The sequence below is a fragment of the Prionailurus viverrinus genome, chromosome C2 (genome assembly GCF_022837055.1).
Source record: "Prionailurus viverrinus isolate Anna chromosome C2, UM_Priviv_1.0, whole genome shotgun sequence".
NCBI lineage: Eukaryota > Metazoa > Chordata > Mammalia > Carnivora > Felidae > Prionailurus > Prionailurus viverrinus.
In genome coordinates, this window is record NC_062569.1 from 84379042 (window position 1) to 84399474 (window position 20433).

General features: G+C 41.3%; 1 protein-coding gene across 1 annotated transcript in view; it reads right to left on the bottom strand.

Annotated features, from left to right (window-relative positions):
• The window catches only part of LOC125175748 (probable cation-transporting ATPase 13A5), a 111900-nt gene that overhangs the window by 12678 nt on the left and 78789 nt on the right, over window positions 1–20433 (bottom strand). Inside the window, exons 19-26 of the mRNA XM_047876562.1 lie at window positions 20208–20368; window positions 17895–18020; window positions 16473–16552; window positions 14237–14279; window positions 12433–12542; window positions 9035–9131; window positions 7001–7073; window positions 693–867 (exon numbers count right to left, since the gene is read on the bottom strand). Of these exons, the coding sequence (XP_047732518.1) occupies window positions 693–867; window positions 7001–7073; window positions 9035–9131; window positions 12433–12542; window positions 14237–14279; window positions 16473–16552; window positions 17895–18020; window positions 20208–20368 (865 nt within the window). The remainder of the gene's footprint in view (window positions 1–692; window positions 868–7000; window positions 7074–9034; window positions 9132–12432; window positions 12543–14236; window positions 14280–16472; window positions 16553–17894; window positions 18021–20207; window positions 20369–20433) is intronic.

The following is a 20433-nucleotide window of genomic DNA, read 5'->3' on the forward strand; positions in this document are numbered from 1 at the left end:
TGGTATAGTTCCCCACATTTTACCCTTAATTTATCCTTACAGAAATTAAAACCCGGGGTGATAAAGATTTGCCCCGAGTCTAGTGTTCAAAGCAATGAGAACAATGATACCATCAACAAACATTTTAATTTTAACCTTCTTTTGAAAAACTCAAGCTAATTTAAGCCAATCTCTCTTGTAAATCAGGGGCCAGCTGACTAATTCCATAAGCCAAATCCAACTCAACACCTCTTTTTGTAAATAAAGTTTTATTGGAACATAGTCACGCCTACTTTTTATTGTCTATGTCTGCTTTTCACTACAATAGTAGTACTGAGTAATTGCAACAGACACTGTCTAGTCCACAGAGCCTAAAGTATTTATTGTCTAGCCCTTTGTAAGAAACATTTGCTTACCTCTGGTCTATAGGATATCCAAACCACCAGGGAATGAATGCATTCATTTAGTAAACACATTTAGTCTACACTTTAACAACCAATGTGAAGATTTCCCCCCTCCCCATGACATGGCTCACCCCAGGACTCCACCTAACTGTGTTTGGTGTTCTATCCTGACACTGGTAGCATAGAACCCCGGAGACACAACTGTTGTTAATTAAAACTTTATGGTGTATGTTCAACCAAGTTGTACAGTGACATTGGGCACTCCTTGTATAACCTTCAGAAAGGAAAACTAAAAAAACTGAAATTTACCTGTATCTGTAGACCTCACAATACCAGGGCTGCTGCTTCACATAGAGAAATGCACAGATTTGCACAATGCAGGTGAAACAGGTGTTCAAAAAGACTGAGAGCAACAAAGGGGGAGAGAGGAGCTGTCCTGCCGGTCGATAAGGAGCCAGTTTGGGGTAGGCATGAGTTGAACTCACTGAAAGACAAATGTATTTTCCCCTATTACGGTTTCATTATTGACAATAGAAGATTAAAATGCCTGTTATCTTGAGACTTCCGTTAGGATTCAGATTCAGCAAACATGAACTCAGGGTTTACATCTAGGGAAGTACATGTATATAAGCATTGGTGTATATCCAATGATACCAGCCTTTCCCTCTTCCATGCTTTTGTTTCACCTTCAGAAACAAAAAGTAATAGGTTTAAAAGCTCTATAAATAATACATTTACCATATTTCATGGTGCATGTATTTTCTTCACAAGACGACCAGGAAAGGTGTGTAAAATAGGTGGCCTTCCACATGGATAAGCAGTACTATGATCTCTCAGTGCTGGTAGGAAGGCAGAGAGTTTAAGATAAGGAGAGTAAGAAGCATCAGGCTAGATTACTTCATTGTACCAGGATAGATGCTAGAGGTGTGTTCTGTCCCCTGCTGGATAAGTGTGTAAAGGGAGAACTGCTAGAGTTTATTAAGCTTGGTTAGGAAAAATAACTCAAAACAGTCTTGCTTCCAGATGAGAGTATTAAAATATTTTATACTTTAGGAAAAGTCAGGAATTAGATACACTACATCAAAGGTTTACACATGAGTCGTGTTTCACTTCTTGTCTTCATAGCTGATACCTTTTCGTTTTTCATAGCAAATCATTGGTTTCTTTGATGTAAGGAAGAAAGAGTGTGTATGCTGAGGTTTTGTTCATGAATGAAGGGGTAGGGTGGTAGGAGCAGGTGTCCAGTCTGGGATGATAAAACTCTAAAGTAGGTCTTCAGTTTGCTCAGTGGGTTCTTGGGTAATAACCTGAACCCTCTGGTACTTCATTTTTCTCATGTATAAAATGAATGTGTTGGAATATCTAAATGATCTCCAAAGTCTCTTCCAACTCTTTTACTCTAAAGTTCTATGACTAAAGACTAACCTTTTTTTTTTGCTTAAGTTTATTTATTTATTCATTTGGAGACAGAGTGAGCACGGAAGGGGCAGTGAGGGGGAGAGAGAATCCCAAGCAAGTTCTGCACTGTCAGCAAGAAGACTGATGCAGGTCTTGAACTCACAAACCGCGAGACCACGACCTGAGCTGAAACCAAGAGTCAGAGGTTTAACTGAATGAGCCACCCAGGTGCACCTAAGGCTTTACCTTTACCAATTTAATCAATATTTCCCTGGGACAGTGCTAGGCTGCAAGCTGTGAAGTATGCACAGATGAGGAGGTCATCTCATCTGCCCCAAAGAACTTGAAGTCTAATGGAAGACAAAGACAGGTTGTAATAAAGAATTTGGTTGGCTTTTATTCCCAGTTCCTGGGATGTATCCTCTAAGTTTTTGGGATTTCCTAAGTTGATAGGAGTGTCTTTATTCATGATAGCAATGATGGTTTATGCAAATAAGATGACAGATGGCAGGCATAAAGACAGTTGGTGATAAAATGATAATCCAGCATATAGATGCCATGACACCAAAGGTTGAGATCAACTTGGGGCACCTGGATGGCTCAGCTGGTTTAAGCATCCGACTCGACTTTAGCTCGGGTCTTGATCTCGTGGTTCATGAGTTCAAGCCCCACATCAGGCTCTGTGCTGGCAGTGCAGAGCCTGCTTGGGATTCTCTCTCCCCCTCTCTCTCTGTCCTTCCTCTGCTTGCCCTCTCTCTCTCTCTCAAAAATAAAACAAAAAAAAAAAGAAATTTGAAAAATAAAAAGATTGAGATCAACTTCATGGCAAATGATTCCACCAATCATGTCTAAATAACGAAACCCCAATAAAAACTTTAAACACCAAGGTTCAGGTGGATTTCCTTGTATGGCAATCCTCTGCATATTGTCACACATTGATATGCCAGGAGGATAAGGCAAACTGACACCCCAGAAAGAGGACAATGGATGTGTGGGGATCCTCCCACCAGACCTCACTCTCCCTTTGGCTGGTTCTGATTTGTATCCCTTTGCTATAATAAAACTGGAATCATATGTATAGCACTTCCCTGAATTCTTTGAGTGGTTGATATGAATCACTGAACCTATGGGGAGAAGACGAACACCCCAATTTTGAAGCCAGCTAATCAGACTCGTGGGTGTCATGGGGACCCCCAAACTTATGGATGTGGTCTAAAAAAGGGCAGTCTTTCGGAGGCTGTGCCCTTCAGTTGTAAAGTCTGGGCTCACTCTGGATGGTTTGTGTGAGAAGTCATTGCATTGCACGCAAGGAAGGGGCGCCATGTGGTCTGTGGTCAATGCAAGGAGACTTTGCCCTGGGGCCACAGAAGGCAGAGAGGCTACAGTGTTTCTAGTTCTTCCCACGTTCCTGCACTCAAGGAAGAAGATGAACACCAAAAGACTAGGCTGTGGATAATGGAGAGAAGTCTAATTGCATCTCTGTGTATTCTGCTCTCCTGTACTCTCTTTCTCAGATGCTCTCTGAGCTTCTGACTTTTCTTTTACAGAGACTGTGCTAGATTGAATTATTGGCCTCACTGTGGTAGAGTGCACTTTACCACCCTTTAATTTTGGTTTTGCATTGTGATTTTCTCTGACCGAAGAAATGTTAGCAGAGGTTTGAGGCCTGCTTGCTTGGCAGTGCTCACTCTGATCATGCTGAGGTTTGTTAGGCCAGCCTGGCTCCAGAATTAAAACTGTGGAGCTGACTTGAATGAAACCCCTAACCTGGGGCAAGACCAACTGATCTACCTCCTAAAACGGATCAGATTCAGCTGACATAGACCAGATGACTGACAGTCTATCTACAGAGCAATGATATTGTAAGCCACCAGGCTTTGGGGGGAAGTTTGTTATACAGTAGTAATGTGGTAATAGCTGATTGATAGAGTCCTAACATAAAGAATATTTTAACTTTTCCCATATTAAAAATCCTTATAATTTCTGATAATGTGTATATCTGGGTATAAAATTAACGACTAGCGTTTAAGGGCCCCTAATATGTTCCAGAGGCTATGCTAATTGTCTTATACACATCATTTCTTTTTTTTTTTTATTTTTCTTAATGTTTATTTAATTTGATAGAGGGGGACAGAGAGCCAATGCGGGCGCAGGTAGAGAGAGAGGGAGACTGAGAATCCCAAGCAGGCTCTGCACTGTCAGCGAGGAGCCCGATGCTGGGCTCGAACCCACAAACTGTGACATCATGACCTGAACTGAAATTGAGAGTCGGACGCTCAACTGACTGAGCCACCCAGGCGCCTCTAAACGTTATTTCTTTAAAAATCAATGCAAAATAGGTATCTCATCTCTATTTTACAGGTGAAGAAACTGAGCTTCAGAGAAGTAGGGCCCCCTTATATAAAGACCCATAGTTTGTGAGCAACAGGGTGGTAAAATAAACTTAAGCCTGTAAGCCCCCCATTCTCTGCTCTATAGCATATTACAGTAGTGTGGATTTCATGAATCAAAAAGGATAAAAAACTTTTCTGAATTGCCCAGGTTTCTTCAAAATGATGATGATATATGCAATCATGTTGCATGGAGAGAAATGTAAGCTTGTGAAGTGTTATATTTTATTCAGAATTAATCAGTTTCTCCTCTCATTTTGCTGCCCTGTAGTGAGGATGTCTCACATTAAATCTAGTCGTTGACACATGCACTCAGCAGACTGTGAGCTTGTTGAGGGAGGAAATCTAGTCTCATACCATTTCCTGTCCCTTAGTGAAATTAGTATAGGGCCTTCTATGTGGGAGAACCTAGCAGTTTCAAATTTTTATTTTCAAAGGATACTCATAATTTTTCAGCATTATTTGGATATAATGTGCGCGTGATTCTCCTAAACAGGTGGCTTGCTTTATATTATGGACATTTCAAGCATGTAACTCAAATTTCCAGAGCCTTCTGAACGCACCTGAACCACATGCAAGATTTTGAATGTGCCTCATGAGGCTTTTAAGGTGAAAAGATCTCTGTCTTCCATGATATTCTCCAATGGGACCAAGAACCAAAAAAAAAAAAAAAAATTTAGGATTCTTTGAAGCAATGTTGGAATTTATGTAAGAGATGCATTTACATAATGGATGGAGTTCCTCCTACAGCCTTTTTCTCTGGACAGTACCTCCTTCCACATGCTGAAATGGTTGGCCTAAATGGAGCCAAATTACATGACCTCATTTTCATTCACAGAAATGACTGGCTTAAGGTAGACATCTTACTCAAGTTAGGTCAATGAATTTTCTCTCCAAAATATTTGCAAATGAGACATCGAGAGTCTGAGCTAATTAGCTGTGCAAAGACAAACAGAAAGGTTATGGAGATTCAATAGCCAATCAGTAGAAACAGTCTTCGTGGTGTTTACCACCAGCAGGCAATTTTTGAAAGGAATCCTGGGGAGTCAGAGGGAGAGAATACCACCCATGTCAGGAAGGAGTCTAGTCCAGAGCAATTCACAGGAATCTGAAAAACCCCCAAACTCACCAGTGATCCCATACCAATTGCCTGAAGTTTAGATGCCTGCCACATTAGAGGGTACTTGACAGGACAAAACTACAATACCCCCAAGTGTATAAAGGACCACTTGCTTTTGTTGTTCCAAGGTTCCCTGAGCAAGGGGCCCAAGGAAAGTAGAGAGTATGGCCTTCTCTCCCACTGCTTGCTTCAAGGTCAGGTTTGATCTAGAGGAAGAAAAAGTTTGACCTGGATGCAAACACGAAATGTTCATTTACGATACCTAGACTTTTGATGTCTGAAGATGAAATCATTTTAATACCTGATATTGACCAGGAAGTGATGTGCCCGTGGGATGATTGGGCTTGCAGTGATGGAAAAACAATAGCGTTTGAAGGCAGAGGAGAAAAACACAAACACTACTACCCACGTTTTTGGATTTTGAATCAATCAGCCTGGCTGTATGCATTCTAACTCTGTTCAAGGGCTCACTGAGTTAGCCAGTTATTTCAAAAGAAGAAAAAGAGATTAGGTGCAAGGAGGTATCATTCATCTTGCTGTGAGTGCTTACAGTGTGTGACACACTGTGTTGTACCCTTCACATGCATTGTTTTGTCTGATCCTCACAACCATATGAGAACATTTCATGTCAGAAAATTATTTCATAAATAATTTGCCAAAGTTCTCAGAGATAGGGAGTGGTTGAGAATAGCCATAGCCTTCACCTTTGTGCTACTGCTGCTAGCTTAGCTCCTGGAAGTTCCTGGTGGTTTTTTTTCCTTCTTCTTCTTTTCTTCTTTTAGCATCACCCACCATGTTCACAAGTAAATCATACAAAGTGCTTAAAAATAGCCAACATTGTAAAGGCAATATCATTGACTCAAAATGTTCCAGTCATGTGACTATTAATAATGCACAGAAAAATAGGCTAATGGACTACAAATACACATTTCCACCCTAAGAATCGAAATTGATGTCACTTATGTTTCTGACACTGGTAAATTTTACCACAGGGTTGATGTATCTGTTTCATGTTTTAAGATGCTACATGAAATTCTCAAGGTTATTGATATCCTGCATTGTCTGATTTTTTTTATCTGTTTTCATAACAGTCCCATTGTTGAACAAGGAAAAAGAGATGACTATGTCATTCTTTTTCTTTGCTCTCTGTTGAGGCACTCTCCTTACTCCCTTATTAAGAGTTAGTATGAAGCCCTGAGTTCTTGGATAAGAAATACTTTATCGCAGTGTCATCGCAAAGGAAGGAAATGAGCAGTAGCTGCTGTGAGTCACACCTTGCTTTTGAGAGAATTTCTAGAGTTAAATGCTCGCATTTGTTCTCAACATGTCAAAGACCTAGCAAAAATCTGGTTTCATGTCAATGTGAAACATAGCTGAATAATGGAAAGTGACCTTTGGGTTTTAAACATTTCCCTTTCTAGGTTTCTTGTACAATTTTCTATGTACAAGACACAAACCTACAAGGAACTCAGAATACATTGACCATTTTATGAAGCTAAGACTTATTTCCTATCAGGATGTTTTAGTGCCAAATCTCAGGACTTCAAGCCTCCACTTACTGCCAACACCTCTTTCAAAAAATTCACAAGTACAGTGGTTTCAGTAGTAAAGGTGTATCTTTCTCAAAAGCTTTTATTTGTATGAGCATTTCTAGAATGTCATGGGTAAATAAATACAAATAATGCTGTTTATTTTGCTGAAGTACTTACTTGTTAAACAGACCATCAAGGTAATGGCTACGTCTTGCATGAGATACTGGTAATTCCCAAAGAGCTGTAGCTGCTGGAAAGGAAATAAAAGTAAATATAAATGTTGCTTCTGCCATTGTAGCATTTTTATTATTGCCAACTCTCTTTCTGAACGTAACCAGGAAGCAACTGTTATTTTTCTCTCCTCCTTAAAAAGAAAGTAACTTACCTATGATCTTTAGCATCTCATGGTAGATAATGAAGCCAGATCACTATTTTCCCAGTGTTTAACTTAATTCCATGTTAGCAACAAGAGTCAGTCCATTGGGAAACACCCGAGCTTTGGCCACAGTATTCTGACAGCTGTAGTCTCAGCCTGGACATTTGAATTCTCGACATAAGATACCCGCTGGGAACTTCAAGCTTAAACATTTGAAATCCAAGCCTCAAATCATTCAACAGGTGTTCCTATCCATCCTATCCATGGATTGAGTTTACAAATAGTTCTCTTGGGGTCCATTCACTTTTACAAACTGAACAACTGCCACTATTCCCAAGGAAGCCCATTACAGACTTCAGTCTGGTATGCTTGACATTCTAAGGTCTGTGTAGACATAGTAGTTGTTTGAAGTTTACATTTATGGAGTCATATATAAAAGTCAGCATATAACCTCCAGAAATTTGCCTTGCAATACCTTTTGCAGCCAGGTCTGTTTATGTGCTTCATAGCTGCTGACTGAGCACTAACTTATAACGTGGTCTGAGCCCTTATAGACCAGATTTATGCAAATGAGAAATATTTATGGATTTTTAGAGTGTGAACCCAAGGCCCTGAAGTTTCTAATTTGAGGTCTCTGGGGGACACTCTTTTCTGGGTCTAAACCATCAGAATGAATGGCTTCAGGCTAGACTATCATTCCAATTCTGTGTGTGAAGACTTTGAACTGAGAACTTTTTCAGATTTTTAAGAAGATACAAATGATTCTTCATCCTCCTTAAATGGGTTCCCAATGGGAATTTCTTTCTCACATCCTTCCTCTTCTTTCCCCCTCAGAATGGTGCAGTTACATATAGGCAGGGTGACATGAAACAGGGAGAAATTTTCACAGGCAGCTTCAGTATTTGTTCCGGAAGCCGTTTTCATAGAACTATGGGGATCTGCCAGCCTGACCTCCCAGAGGCATATAAAGGCTTGGCCAAGGGCAAGATCTAGTATGTTCTTAGTGATAAAGGCAGAATTTGAATCTAGGTTTTCTGACTCCCAGTCCAGTTTCTGTTTCTACCCACCTGGCTGCCCCTTAGCCCTCTGTGTGTGCTTCTTGTGCATGATAGCCCACCAGATGCTAGAGACCTGTGGTCCTCATTCATGTCTCAAATATCCCAGGAAAGCAGTATAGTAATAAATGCTCTCTGAAGCACTCCCTGAGTCTGTTGGATCATTTTACTGTAGAGCAAGTTATGACTGAAATAATGATTTTCAACTTATACATATCTTTTCCATATAGCTATTTAATTTGTAAGTGATTATTTGTGATTATTTTTATCATTTAATTGCAAGTCTTTTTTTTTAATTTTTAAATGCTAATCCTTTACTAATGACATGTCTATGTGTCTAACGTCTGCGCGACTTCAGAAGTAAAGCTCCAATATGTGAATTTTTCTAGTTTTTGAGCCCTTTAAGGTCAAATTCCAGAACTTCTCTTTCTTTTTATCTCTTCTTAGTATTTTGCCCATAGTTGGAGACCGACTTCTTGTTGAGTTGTATTTACGCTGTTCTGAAGTTCTCTTCATACTCCAAGTGGAGAACTAAATGCTTGAAGAGGTCAAGTATCTTAGGTTATCTAAGAAAACAGCACTGCTAGAAAACTGATCTCTAGCTACTTATTCTAGCTCCATGCTGTGTGTGCAGTTATGCCAAGTTCCCAAGTTTGCAGACATCTGTTTTGAGAAATGTCATTTATAAAACATTAAATCCTGTGTAGGACCCACACCCCCAAGTACAAACCAAGTATGTAAATGCAATTAAAACTGGGAAGAAATTATTTTGGTTCATACCCAATAGAGCAGTGATGCACCAATAAGTTGGATTATGCCATACATGGTCAAGTATTTAAATACCCCAAAGGATGAAACCAGAGCAGCTCGGCCTTCTCTGTTTAAGAAAAGATAAAAATAACTGGTTATGCATAATATACATCTCCCAGTCTTTTATATTTCAAAGGGAGTTCAAATTTAATAGCTTGTTGATATACATTCACTTAATCAATGAGTCATCGTCTCAATTATTTGTTGAAACACTCATCTGTTCATTCATTTTCAGCTTCTATCATGACCTCACTCATTGACTCACTTTTATTTAGGGCTTATAAGGTACCAGCATTGTGCTAAGAGTCATGGAGGATATAAATGAATCAGGCACAGTCTTTATTTTCAGTGAATTCAAAAGATTAACACATATATTACAAACACATGACATGATGAGATACAAAATGTCAAGCATTGACTCAGCTGTGACTCTTTACATCCTAACAACAGGCTTCTGAGAACTGAAGTCTGTATGTTTTGGAGTCCCATGGAGACATTAAGCTAAAGGACAGGTGCTTTTGCATGTTAGGAAGTGTGGGTGTGCCTCAATATGTGAGATGAATTGGGTTTCTTTGTTTCCATACTCCAGGGAGAACCCATGGTAATAATCTGAGCTGGTGTGCCCTTCAAAAGACATAAAGACAACAGTAAAAACTGCAGGTTAAAAAGTAAATATTCACCCCACCTTGAAAAATCCTGTTTGGCTGCTATTCCCTTAACTGAGGCTTGGTGTGGTGGTTGGTTATGACAGGCTAAAGAAGACAACACGAGGCAGGAATACGTGATGGAGGGATGGTGAACTTGGCAAACAACCCCTCCTGCAGCCTGCTCTCATCAAAGCAGAAGTGAATTCACATGGGGGGGGCAACCCATATCACTACCACCAACACCCCACATTGACATGGGCATTAGTGCTACTTGAAGTCTTTGTCAATGAAATGGGGTCTCGAGAAGTAAAACCTTAAAAGACAAACTAATAACCACCTGGGCTCAGGCAGGATGAGAATGTTTGGGAGGGATGGGCCAGGATGCGTTGGGCAGATGTCCTCCACCAGGCTGTGAGGCACTAACATTTGTTTTCAGCACAGAGGGTGCAGCAGCAGACAAGCTGAGAGTGGGTCAGGCATGTGAAGCCTAGACCGTTTTCTGACATAAACTTTGTGGTTTCATCCTTTTTCTCCTTTTGTGAAGGGCTCAAGAAGCCATTCTAAATAAAGTATGGGTCTCCAAAATTACTCCTATAATTATGAATTTTAAGAAGCCAATTCATTTATTTATGCAGCCTACAAACATTCCTCCAGTGCTCTGTTGTGTCCAGCTTAGTGCTGGGCACAATAATACAGAAATGAATAAGGTGCAGTCCTTATCCTAAAAGGCTTCCACTCTAGCAGCAAGTCAGTCATGTTTCAAAAGATACAAATGAAAACCTGTGGACCTATGCATTTAAAACTGTACCTCGCTACCCCTCTGGAAGATGTTTTCTCAGAAATAAGCATACATCAAGGATAGCAAGGGTAAAATGGGCCTAACAGAGCTGAACCGTATCTAATTTTTATGAATCTAGGAAATAAAAAAGCAAAGAGCTTCTACCTTGAGTCTTACTAAACCATCTGCCACTAGAGAAATTTTACACCATGATGTGTATCTTAAAACACTGCATTCCATTCACAAATGAATTGGGCCATGTGTGTGAGACAGCATCTGAAGTTCAAATTGCACTGCCTCTCAGATGGATCAAATAGGCACTTGTGAAACCATCCAAGAGTTTAAACTCCCTCCACACCTGTTGCTCCAGCTTACCCTCCATAACTCCCACCTGAGAAGCCTCCCAACAGGAGGCTTAAGGAGGCTGAGAAGCCTCGGCTATGTGGCTTTCCACTTCTCCCACTTGGAATGTTCTCCCACCTCCTTCCCATTTACGTACTTCCTATCCATCCTTCAAGTCCCAGTTCCCCTCCTGAAACCTTCCCTCCTGGCTTGAGTTACCAATCGGAACTACTGGAACAATTACCATATTGTTTGAGCATTAATTTTTTTAAAACTAATTTGTTGAGCACTTCTCACTGATCAGGCAGATGATTCTCCGTTTTGTGATTATATTTCTATCTCTCTGTACCTTTACTGGAATATGAGTCTTCCAGGACAAAATCTGTCTCATCCTTTATCCACCATATTTCCAAGCACAATATTTTAAAAAGCTCCATGAGTTGTATTGACGTAGGGACAGGGTCCTGGGCACTCTCATTTCGTAGTCACTGGCTAGGAACCAAATTTAAGGCAGTAGAGAGTAAAGAGAAGACTTGGAGACAGTCTCCCAAGACAATCCAGTAAAACATAGTGCCTGCCTGGCTATGGATGAAGAAAGGAGAGAGTTCAGATTGCTCTGAAGTTCTGGGGGCTCTAAGGACCAGATAGTTCTCAGAAGCAGAGAACATGGGAGTTAGGAAGAGGAGTCTCCTGCTCTGGAGGCAGGAGAGCTGCTGATGTTTGAGGGTGTGGAAGGACACAGGGGCAGGCACCCCGAGATCAGAGAGATGTGTCAAGCTGTCTATTTGCTATGCAACCAGACATGGGCATAGAATTTCAAGCCTAGCACCTTTAGGTGAGTAACTCCTGCTAGTAGGTGCCCATTCAGATGCACAGATGCACCAGGGGACATGCTGGAGAACTTCATGTTCATCCCTTTGGAATAAACTTCAAGTTTCAGGGATGTCTTTCAAACCACTGGCTGTGAAGATGGCCTAAAGTTACCCCACAGTGTTACAGGGAGCAACAGAAGAGTACGATTTGTGAACAAAATATAAAACCTAACATTTTATTCTTAACTACGTTTAAAGTATGAGTAGAGACGAAAATCAGTAATGAGAGCAGAATGGAGGTGAGGGAACTATCTTGACAAAATAAATGGTCTTTAAATCCTTCCCCTTCCCTCGATTGTCTTGTGATCATTTTGGATATTTGCTGATTGGTAACTTGGAGAGATAACATTATCTGGGGAGGCTATGTGATGGAGTGTTTTCTTTATGCTGCCTCACCCTTCCCGATCCCCAGGAGGAAGGTTCCAGTAAGCACCCAACATACAAGATAAGGGAGAGAAGTAAGAAATGCAATCAGTTTTTAAATATCAACTCTCCCTTTCAACTGTCCATACAATATAGCCTTTCATCCTTTCAGCCTCGGCAAAGGTCACTTTTTGTGGTTTTTACCAGCATTCCCAAGCAGCACAAATGGCCCCTTAACTGGTGCTTGGATAGCACTGTACCCATACCTCTGTGTGACACTTATCACTTTAAATTGTGGTTGAATTCTGTACAGAGCCAGACAATGAGCCCGTCGGTCACGAGGGTGGAAGGGAACTAGTGGCTTACCTGATGAGATGAGGCACACACGCGATGTTGGCTATTTTCGAGGTGAAAGGGGAGGCCACAGATGCCTCCTGCTCTGACAGCGAAATGCCCGCATGAGCCATTTTCAAAGCCTAGAAGGATAAATCCACGTTACACCCATGACTCCTCGGGCCACGTTCTATTTGAACACCATGAGCTATTCTTCACATTATTGAGTTTATAACCCTGTAAACTTCCAGCCCTGGGTGTCTGTTTATGCTGTCCCTCCACATGGAGTACTATCCCCCTCCAGATCCAGAAAGTCATCAACCAAAGAGGCGCCAGCTAAACGATGCTCCTGGGGCAAAAGAGTGGTGCGTGCGTTCATATGCATGTGTGTGCATTGCTTGTGCGGATGTAGATGTGATAAGCAAAAGGAAGGAATCATTCAAGAAGTCAACTGAAAAGGTGATAGCATTTGGATGGGTATGTGTGGAGGTCTTCCTCATCACAGTTCTTACACTCAGCAGACCATCTTCACGAACGATAGGAAAATATATCAAATCCCCACCTTTCCTTAGGCTGCCTGATATAGCCAACCAGTTAACTGTTGGGACGAAGTACGGGGCTCACAGCATCTTCACTGGAGACAGGGACCGAATCGTACTTATCACACATCCTTCCAGGACCTGTGTTGCCTCACTAAATAAAGGCTAATTCATTGTCGCAAGACTCGAAACGGCCCAGAGAGAGCATAGAGCAGACAGTGGCCAATAAGGAGGCCAGAGTCAATTTTTTAATCCCATAAGAATTGTATGAGCATAAAATGAGATTTCGTAGTTCTGTAATTCTGTAGAATTGCAAAGCATTTGTTTACCATGGCTGGCACATACTAAATTCATGTTCAATACACATTAGAATATTTCCTTCTCCCTCTAATCTCTCTTAGTAATTTTTATCTCTATTACATATTTTAGGATCATCTGTTTTATGCTTGGGTTAATATATAATGTTTAATGTTTATTTTTGAAGGAGACAGAGCATGAGCAGGAGAAATGCAGAGAGAGAGGGAGACACAGAATCCAAAGCAGTCTCCAGGCTCTGAGCTGTTAGTACAGAGCCTGACACAGGGCTCGAACTCACGAGCTGCAAGAGCATGACCTGAGCCGAAGTCGGATGCTTAACCAACAGAGCCACCCAGGAACCCCTGTTTGGGTTAATATTATGCATGATTCTTTCCACCACTAGATAATGAATATTAGGGGCAGAGACTATGTCCTTTTTTAGCACTTATTATTCGTTTTGTTCTAATTTCTACATAATTATGGGAATGGGAAACTCATTTTAGGTTTTGAATCATAGACTAACAACGAGCGTCTTCTCGTGAAACATAAGGTAGAAAATTCATAATAGATCTCTAAGTGTGAACACAATTTTTCTCAGAACTTAAACGAAAATAGTTAAAAAGAGAGGAACACAACTACCCAGATCCTAAGGATCTAGTAGGCTTTGGAAATACAAAGCAATTCCGTTCAGTTTTGTGCTGAAGATTTTGTACTGAAAATATTTGCTTACGCACATAAATCTTCAAGGTGAGCTATTATTTCAACCATATCTTCAACACTCAGAGTCTAAAACACGTACTGCTTTCTCTTGTGTATGGGAAGGCATCTGCTGAGAATTATTTAATTTAGGTCTGTCTATAGTTTGTCATAGCCACATAGTTTGGTCTGCGATTTCACTGATATGTTATGCATACATGATTTTATACATAATTCAGCACTTTAAACCATCAGTTTCAAACGTTTCCTTCACTCGGCCTTTACCACTCATGTGTTCTACTCACCCCACAGTCATTAGCTCCATCTCCGCACATGCCCACGTAGTAACTGCAGGGGACGGATAAAAAACAATGCCTTAACACCTCTCTTGGGTAATTTTCATCACAACCAACTCACACGTGATGTATGTGTGTGTTGAACACACGTGGCATCAGGCTCGTGGCAAATGACTTGGAGAGAAATATCTCCAGAGGAATAAGGCTGTTGTATTTGTTTCCACCATTTGGAAATGACAGTGATTTTGCCAAGGACGGCCACCAAGAAGATTACACATTTCAAAACAAGTCCTGGATGATTGTATCCATCAGGGCTAAGCTTAAGCGTGTGCAGCCATATTCACAGCACTTCCCACACCTGATGCACCGAATAACCTGATCCATCTGTGTTTTTTGGTGGCTGATGCCACTGGAAATTTAGACACTAGGATGAGAAACCTTTGGGAAATGGTTGAACAGATAGAACCAAAAGCATATACACATAATCTTGAGGCATTCTGGAGTGATATGAGAGCATATGCTCCTAATCGCTACCAGTTTGGTGTGCAAACACCGCAGCATGAATAGAAGAGTAATAACAAAAACAATACAGGCAAAAATTAAAGTCCTTGGACAGTTTCCTTATGATTAGCTGACACATAAGAGATAGTCATTTTTATAAGTTAAAAATGGTCAAAACAAACTCATAAGATTCAACCCAATATTTGGCAGGTTATATACGAAAATATTCTTATAAACATTTCATGGGCTCACACGCATGTCATGACTGTGTACATTTGCTGAAGTGGGTCCTTTTCTTCAGGCTCAAATCACATATTTAGTCTTTATATCACACAAAGAATCTTACATCTTCAAGTGCTCCCTGAATTCAGAAGACAACTCAGACAACCTTATGTGCATTGTCAGTGATAAAGTCAGGAGGAATAAGATGGGGAAATCGAGAAGACAGTTCATTCCGAGACAGCATATTTTCCTGAATTGATTTTTCTTTAAGAGAATATAGCTTTTCAAAAGTAAGCATATAAATTGGCAAAATTTCTTAGGCATTGAGATGGGTAAAATTACTTTCTTCGGCTACTGTCATGTAATGACCATGTAGGTAAAATAGTCACTTAAACACTGGCTACTAACCCAGCCTCAAGGCATTATGGGAATTGATAGGCATTCTTTTTAAAACTTCCCTAAGAACGTTTTGGCAACACAAAATAGTGAAAGGCAGTCTCCTGATTTTAGCTACTACTTGTCAGTAATTATCTGAAGTTTCACTACTCTCTTTTCCTTTTCACTTTCTGGAAATATGTAGCTCAGAAATTATAACATTCCCAGAAAATTATAGGCAGGTCTGGTCTCAAGAAGAACCATTTCACTCTGATGTACATGGTTATCTATAATTTTGAAGGAGATTAAAAAAAAAAAAGGACTTTTTTTTTTTTTTTTTTTTTGGCCTCCATACCCAAACCATGGCTAGGGCCAGATACAGTGAGACTATCATTCCACCTCTTTCCTACTGGTCCTGGAATCATTCACATATCTTCTAATGGACCAACCTCAATTCCAGGGGATGACCCACACACTTCCTCATTTTTCTCATTTTGAGATATATAAGCCCCGGTTTTTTCTATTCCCCACATCCAAGCAGATCTTCTTTTAATTTATGCTGTATGGGCCACAGAAGGAATGCTGTATGGGGTAAGCAGCTTCGAAAATGGCTCTATGATTGCCATCTCCTGGTGTTCAAGACATTATATAAAGCCCTTCCCTGGGTGTGGGCTAGACTCAGTGATGTGCCTCTAATAAAGAGAATACAGAAAAAGTGATGGGATGTCTCTTCTGAGATGAGGATATAAAAAATGGTGATCTCTCTCCGTCTCTCTTTTGCTCACTCTTGTGGATGCTAGCTACCACACTATGAGCTGCTTTATGAAATAATCCATGTAGCAAGGAGCAGAAGGTGGCTTCTGTCCAACAGCTACAGGGAACTAAAAAATCCTGCCAACAGCACGTGAGGGAGGCCAGTGGCGGGTCCTTCCTCCTCCAGCACTGAGGTAGCTGCAGTCTTGCTTAACACCCGACTGCAGCCTTGTGAGACACCTGAGCCGGAAGACTCAGCTCGGCACACATGGCTTTCTGACCCGTTGGAATGTAAAATAATATGTGGTGTTATTCTAAGCCACTAAATGTGGGGCTAATTTGTTAAGCAGCAATAGATAATGAATACACTCTCCTTTCGTGCAATAATACCTACTTTAATTTCTGAAATTCTTCAATAAGACTAGATTTCTGCCCAGGAGACATTCTTGCAAAAATGGTTCCATTCACCAGGATCTAAAGAGAAAAACAACTACTGCAATAAGATTAGGATGAACACTATTTTTAATTTTTAAAGTTTATTTATTTAGAGAGAAAGGGACAGAGAGAGAGCAGGGGAGGGTCAGAGAGGGAAGAGAGAGAGAGAGAGAGAGAGAGAGAGAGAATCCCAAGCAGGCTCTCTGCTGTGAGCACGGACCCACCATGGGACTCGATCTTATGAACCACGAGATCATGACCTGAACCAAAATCAAGAGTTGGACACTTAACCACCTGAGCCACCCAGCAGCCCCCAAGGACACTTTTTTAAAAAAAGAACAGCCCTGAAAGTCATTCCCAGCCACTGTTTGAATATAGCAATAGGTGGTGTATCGTTAGCCCAAATGTCAGGACAGGGAGAAAGGGGACTCAATGCTTTAATATTTAACTTTCACTTTCATCTCCCATCACAACTTTATGACTTTTCTCCTGGCCATTTTTCCGAGATGGGATAAGCTCTAGTTAATAATAGCTGAAAAGCAGCAGAGTATATGGGACAAAAATGTTTAAGGAAATACAGTTCTTTCTACTAAACACTATCACCACAATTGCAGCATAGATAGAGGAAAAGCGATAGGTGAGGAGTGGAGACCAACGTTCCATTCTCAGCTCTGGTCCCACTAGCTGGGCAAAGCTTAGACAAGGGACATAAACTCTCTGAGTCTCAGCTTCCCCATCTCCTCAATTAAGTACTGCACTAGAGCTTTCTAGAAGCCTCTGGGGTCTAGATTCAATGGTCTTGTCTGTTAAGGTGACAGAATTTTCAAGAAACTGCTAACAGATGGTTGCTTGCCCTCAGCTTATCTCCTTCACACTGACAGCACAACCCTGCACAGCACTATTTTTAAATAGACACACAGAGGACAAGATAACAAATGATTTTGAAAATAAACCACGGGGTCTTTGTTTCCTGCTGCTGTAATTTAAGAATCCAGACAGGAAGGGGAATAGAGCTCAACCTGACATGAGTTGGTGGCTTTCAGAGAGAGGCTGATCCACAAAACAGGCAGCACATTTGGAACTATTTGGAGGTCCTCCCTGCTGGGAAGGGAAAGGAGGAGGCAGACTGGGATTGGGCTGGCCATGGGGGGGTGAAGAGCTGTACCAGAGCTCAGACTCTGAAGAGGGGGTCATGTGCATGTGCAGGATCAGGTAGGGCTGGGGAACTTCTGAAGGAGCACCTTTGGGGGTGTTTATTCCCCAAATCTGAGACAACCTCACTGATCATCACCTTCACTATTCTCTTCTTCTTTTTTTTTTTTTTTTTTTTGCCTCACTAATTTGAGAGCAAAACAAAACACTTCATTTCACCAGTACTTACTTTTGGAAGCAAGCTGTTGAAATGCTGAAATATCACTTGGTAGGATTTCCCACTCATTGCAAAATGGTAACAGCTCCCTCTTGCTCCATCAGGCACCGAACTGTTCCCAATGTTAACGCAGGTTTCCTAAATTCAAAAGGGCATTGTTTCCACATGGGCTCTTAAAGAATGTCTCTGCTTTCCTATGTTTTATGGAAGGAAGTGTATTCAAGTTATGCAATAGTGTGAGGGCCAGCAAATACATAATGTGCAATTTGTCCATGGAACCTAGACTCCGATGAAGAAGACACTCAAAATGTCCTTCCCAAATTATATGAACATATGAGACATTGACAACACAATGCTCAGGATCATGTCCTAGGAGTTCATACCTGTATGTCAGTCTGCTGAGGAAATCCTTCCGAGGTAGTGATTCCAAGGAAGAGTAGAAAACATTCTTCCCTCCTCTTTCCTCTCCTCTTCATGCTTTTATTTCCTAAGATCTTTTACCAGTCATTCACTCACCAATCATTCCCCAATTTCTTCCTTGTAAAATAGGCAGACTCTTTCTTCAGAGCCTAGCTCCTTATAGCACCTGCCTTCTCCCCACCTCAACAGGCAACATGTTCCTTCATGGTGTTCCACTCCTCTTCCATGCCCTATGTTCCATTGCACCGGCTCGTTCTCTCCTGCCCTCCACTTGTCAATGTGCTCCCATCACTGCAATCTAGCTCTACCTGGCTCAGCCCCAAGAGAGAGCACCCGATGAATGCACATGCACTCACAGTGTTGACAGCTGATCATGCTTTTTCATGCAACATTTCTCAGGGGTCCTTACATTAGTGTAGAACTCTGAGTTCAAATAGCATAGAAGGTGAGAACATTCTTTTCACTAGAGGAATTCATCTTCATATTCTGAATTGGGAGGCAAGGAGATACACCCCTCTCTTTCCACGCCCCTTCTCCCAACTGCAAAATAGCCAACAAAAATATGCTTAAAGCATTCCACATGAGGCAAGGAAAGAATTCCTTCTGCTTTCAATAGAAAGTTGGATAGGGAAAGTGGTGGGAGGGAGCCAGACTACCCAGCGATGGCCAACACTTCAGTAAAGGTATTAAATTAGTGAGTGGGTAGTGTGAGTGGACTGTTTGTTAAAAATTAGTGAAGACTTGATTTTTATCACACAGTGAAATGGAGGCAACATGCATTGACACAGAAGCAAGTGAGTTTGCAAGGATATAAGCACCAGAAATCTGCTGAAAGTGCAGATAGAGCTGTCATCTTTTACAGCCAATATGATGGGGTTTGAGCCAAGTAGGGGTAGGGTCACTGTACAGTTGTGCAGTTTGTATACTGTACAAGGCCTACTCTACATTTAACAATCCAAAGGGCTGGTCAGCCTGAAGGAAGGGAGCATTTTTCTAATTTATCACCTGGAGGACCATCTGGAATTCAGACAAAGGCAGAGGTGCCACATTTAATGATAGGATGTCAGGCTGCAGCCCATTTTTTTCACAAAAGCACAGGAAAGTTGCTATCTCGAAAAGCTTGACACTTGCTAACTTAATGTCACGAACACAGCACAATCTAAATGGCCATGGATCTGGGGGCTTCTGGGTGGCTCAGTGGGTTAAGCGTCCAACTTCAGCTCAGGTCATGATCTCACAGTTAGTGAGTTTGAGCCCCACGTCGGACTCTGTGCTGACAGCTCAGAGCCTGGAGCCTGCTTCAGATTCTGTCTTCCTCTCTCTCCGCCCTTCCTCAGCTTGCAATCTGTTTCTCTCTCTCACACACAAAATAAACATTAAATTTTTTTTTAACTTAAAAAGTATTTCTGAAAAGTCTTTAAAAAAATAAACAAGTAAATGCCCATGGATCTGGGTGCTATCAGACAGACCTAAATTTGATTTCCTGCTCTGCAACTTGCCAGTGGTGTGTCTTGGGCAAGTTTACCTTGTTGGACCTCAGTTTTCACATTTGTGAATTGAACAGTTTGTCAACTGTATAGGCCAACTATGAGATTCAAATGGGAAATATGGACATAAGTTCCCAGCCACATTGGAATCATGGGCTGATGCCAGCTCCCAACCCAGAGATTTGGATTTAACCAGTAAAACCTTGGCACTGGAAGCTTTAAAACTCTTCCAGGTGATTTCTTCATGCAGCCAAGGCGAGAAGTGCTAGTGGAAATGCTAAATGCTTTGCAAACTTCAGAACCTCCAGCTGTGAAGGGTTTTGACTTTGGTGACTTCTAACGCCCAGAGAAGGCTGCCCAGGCCAGGGCTATATGCCATCGGCCCAGGCCACCAAGGGGCCTTCTAACATTTGCTCACATTCTTCTCTGGTCCATTCTCCTGGTTCTCAACCAGCTGCCAAGTCACAGAGGCAGGAACAAAATCTTCTGGTTCATTGGCTTCAACAAGGATCACTTGGCTTCCTCCAGGAATCATTTCAGAATTCTTTGCCACAGTAATCGCTGTTTGAAGGTTGTCACCTAGATGACAAAGAGAGTCAGCTTGCTTTCTGTGTAAATCTCTCAGCAGCTCAAATTGAGCTCTG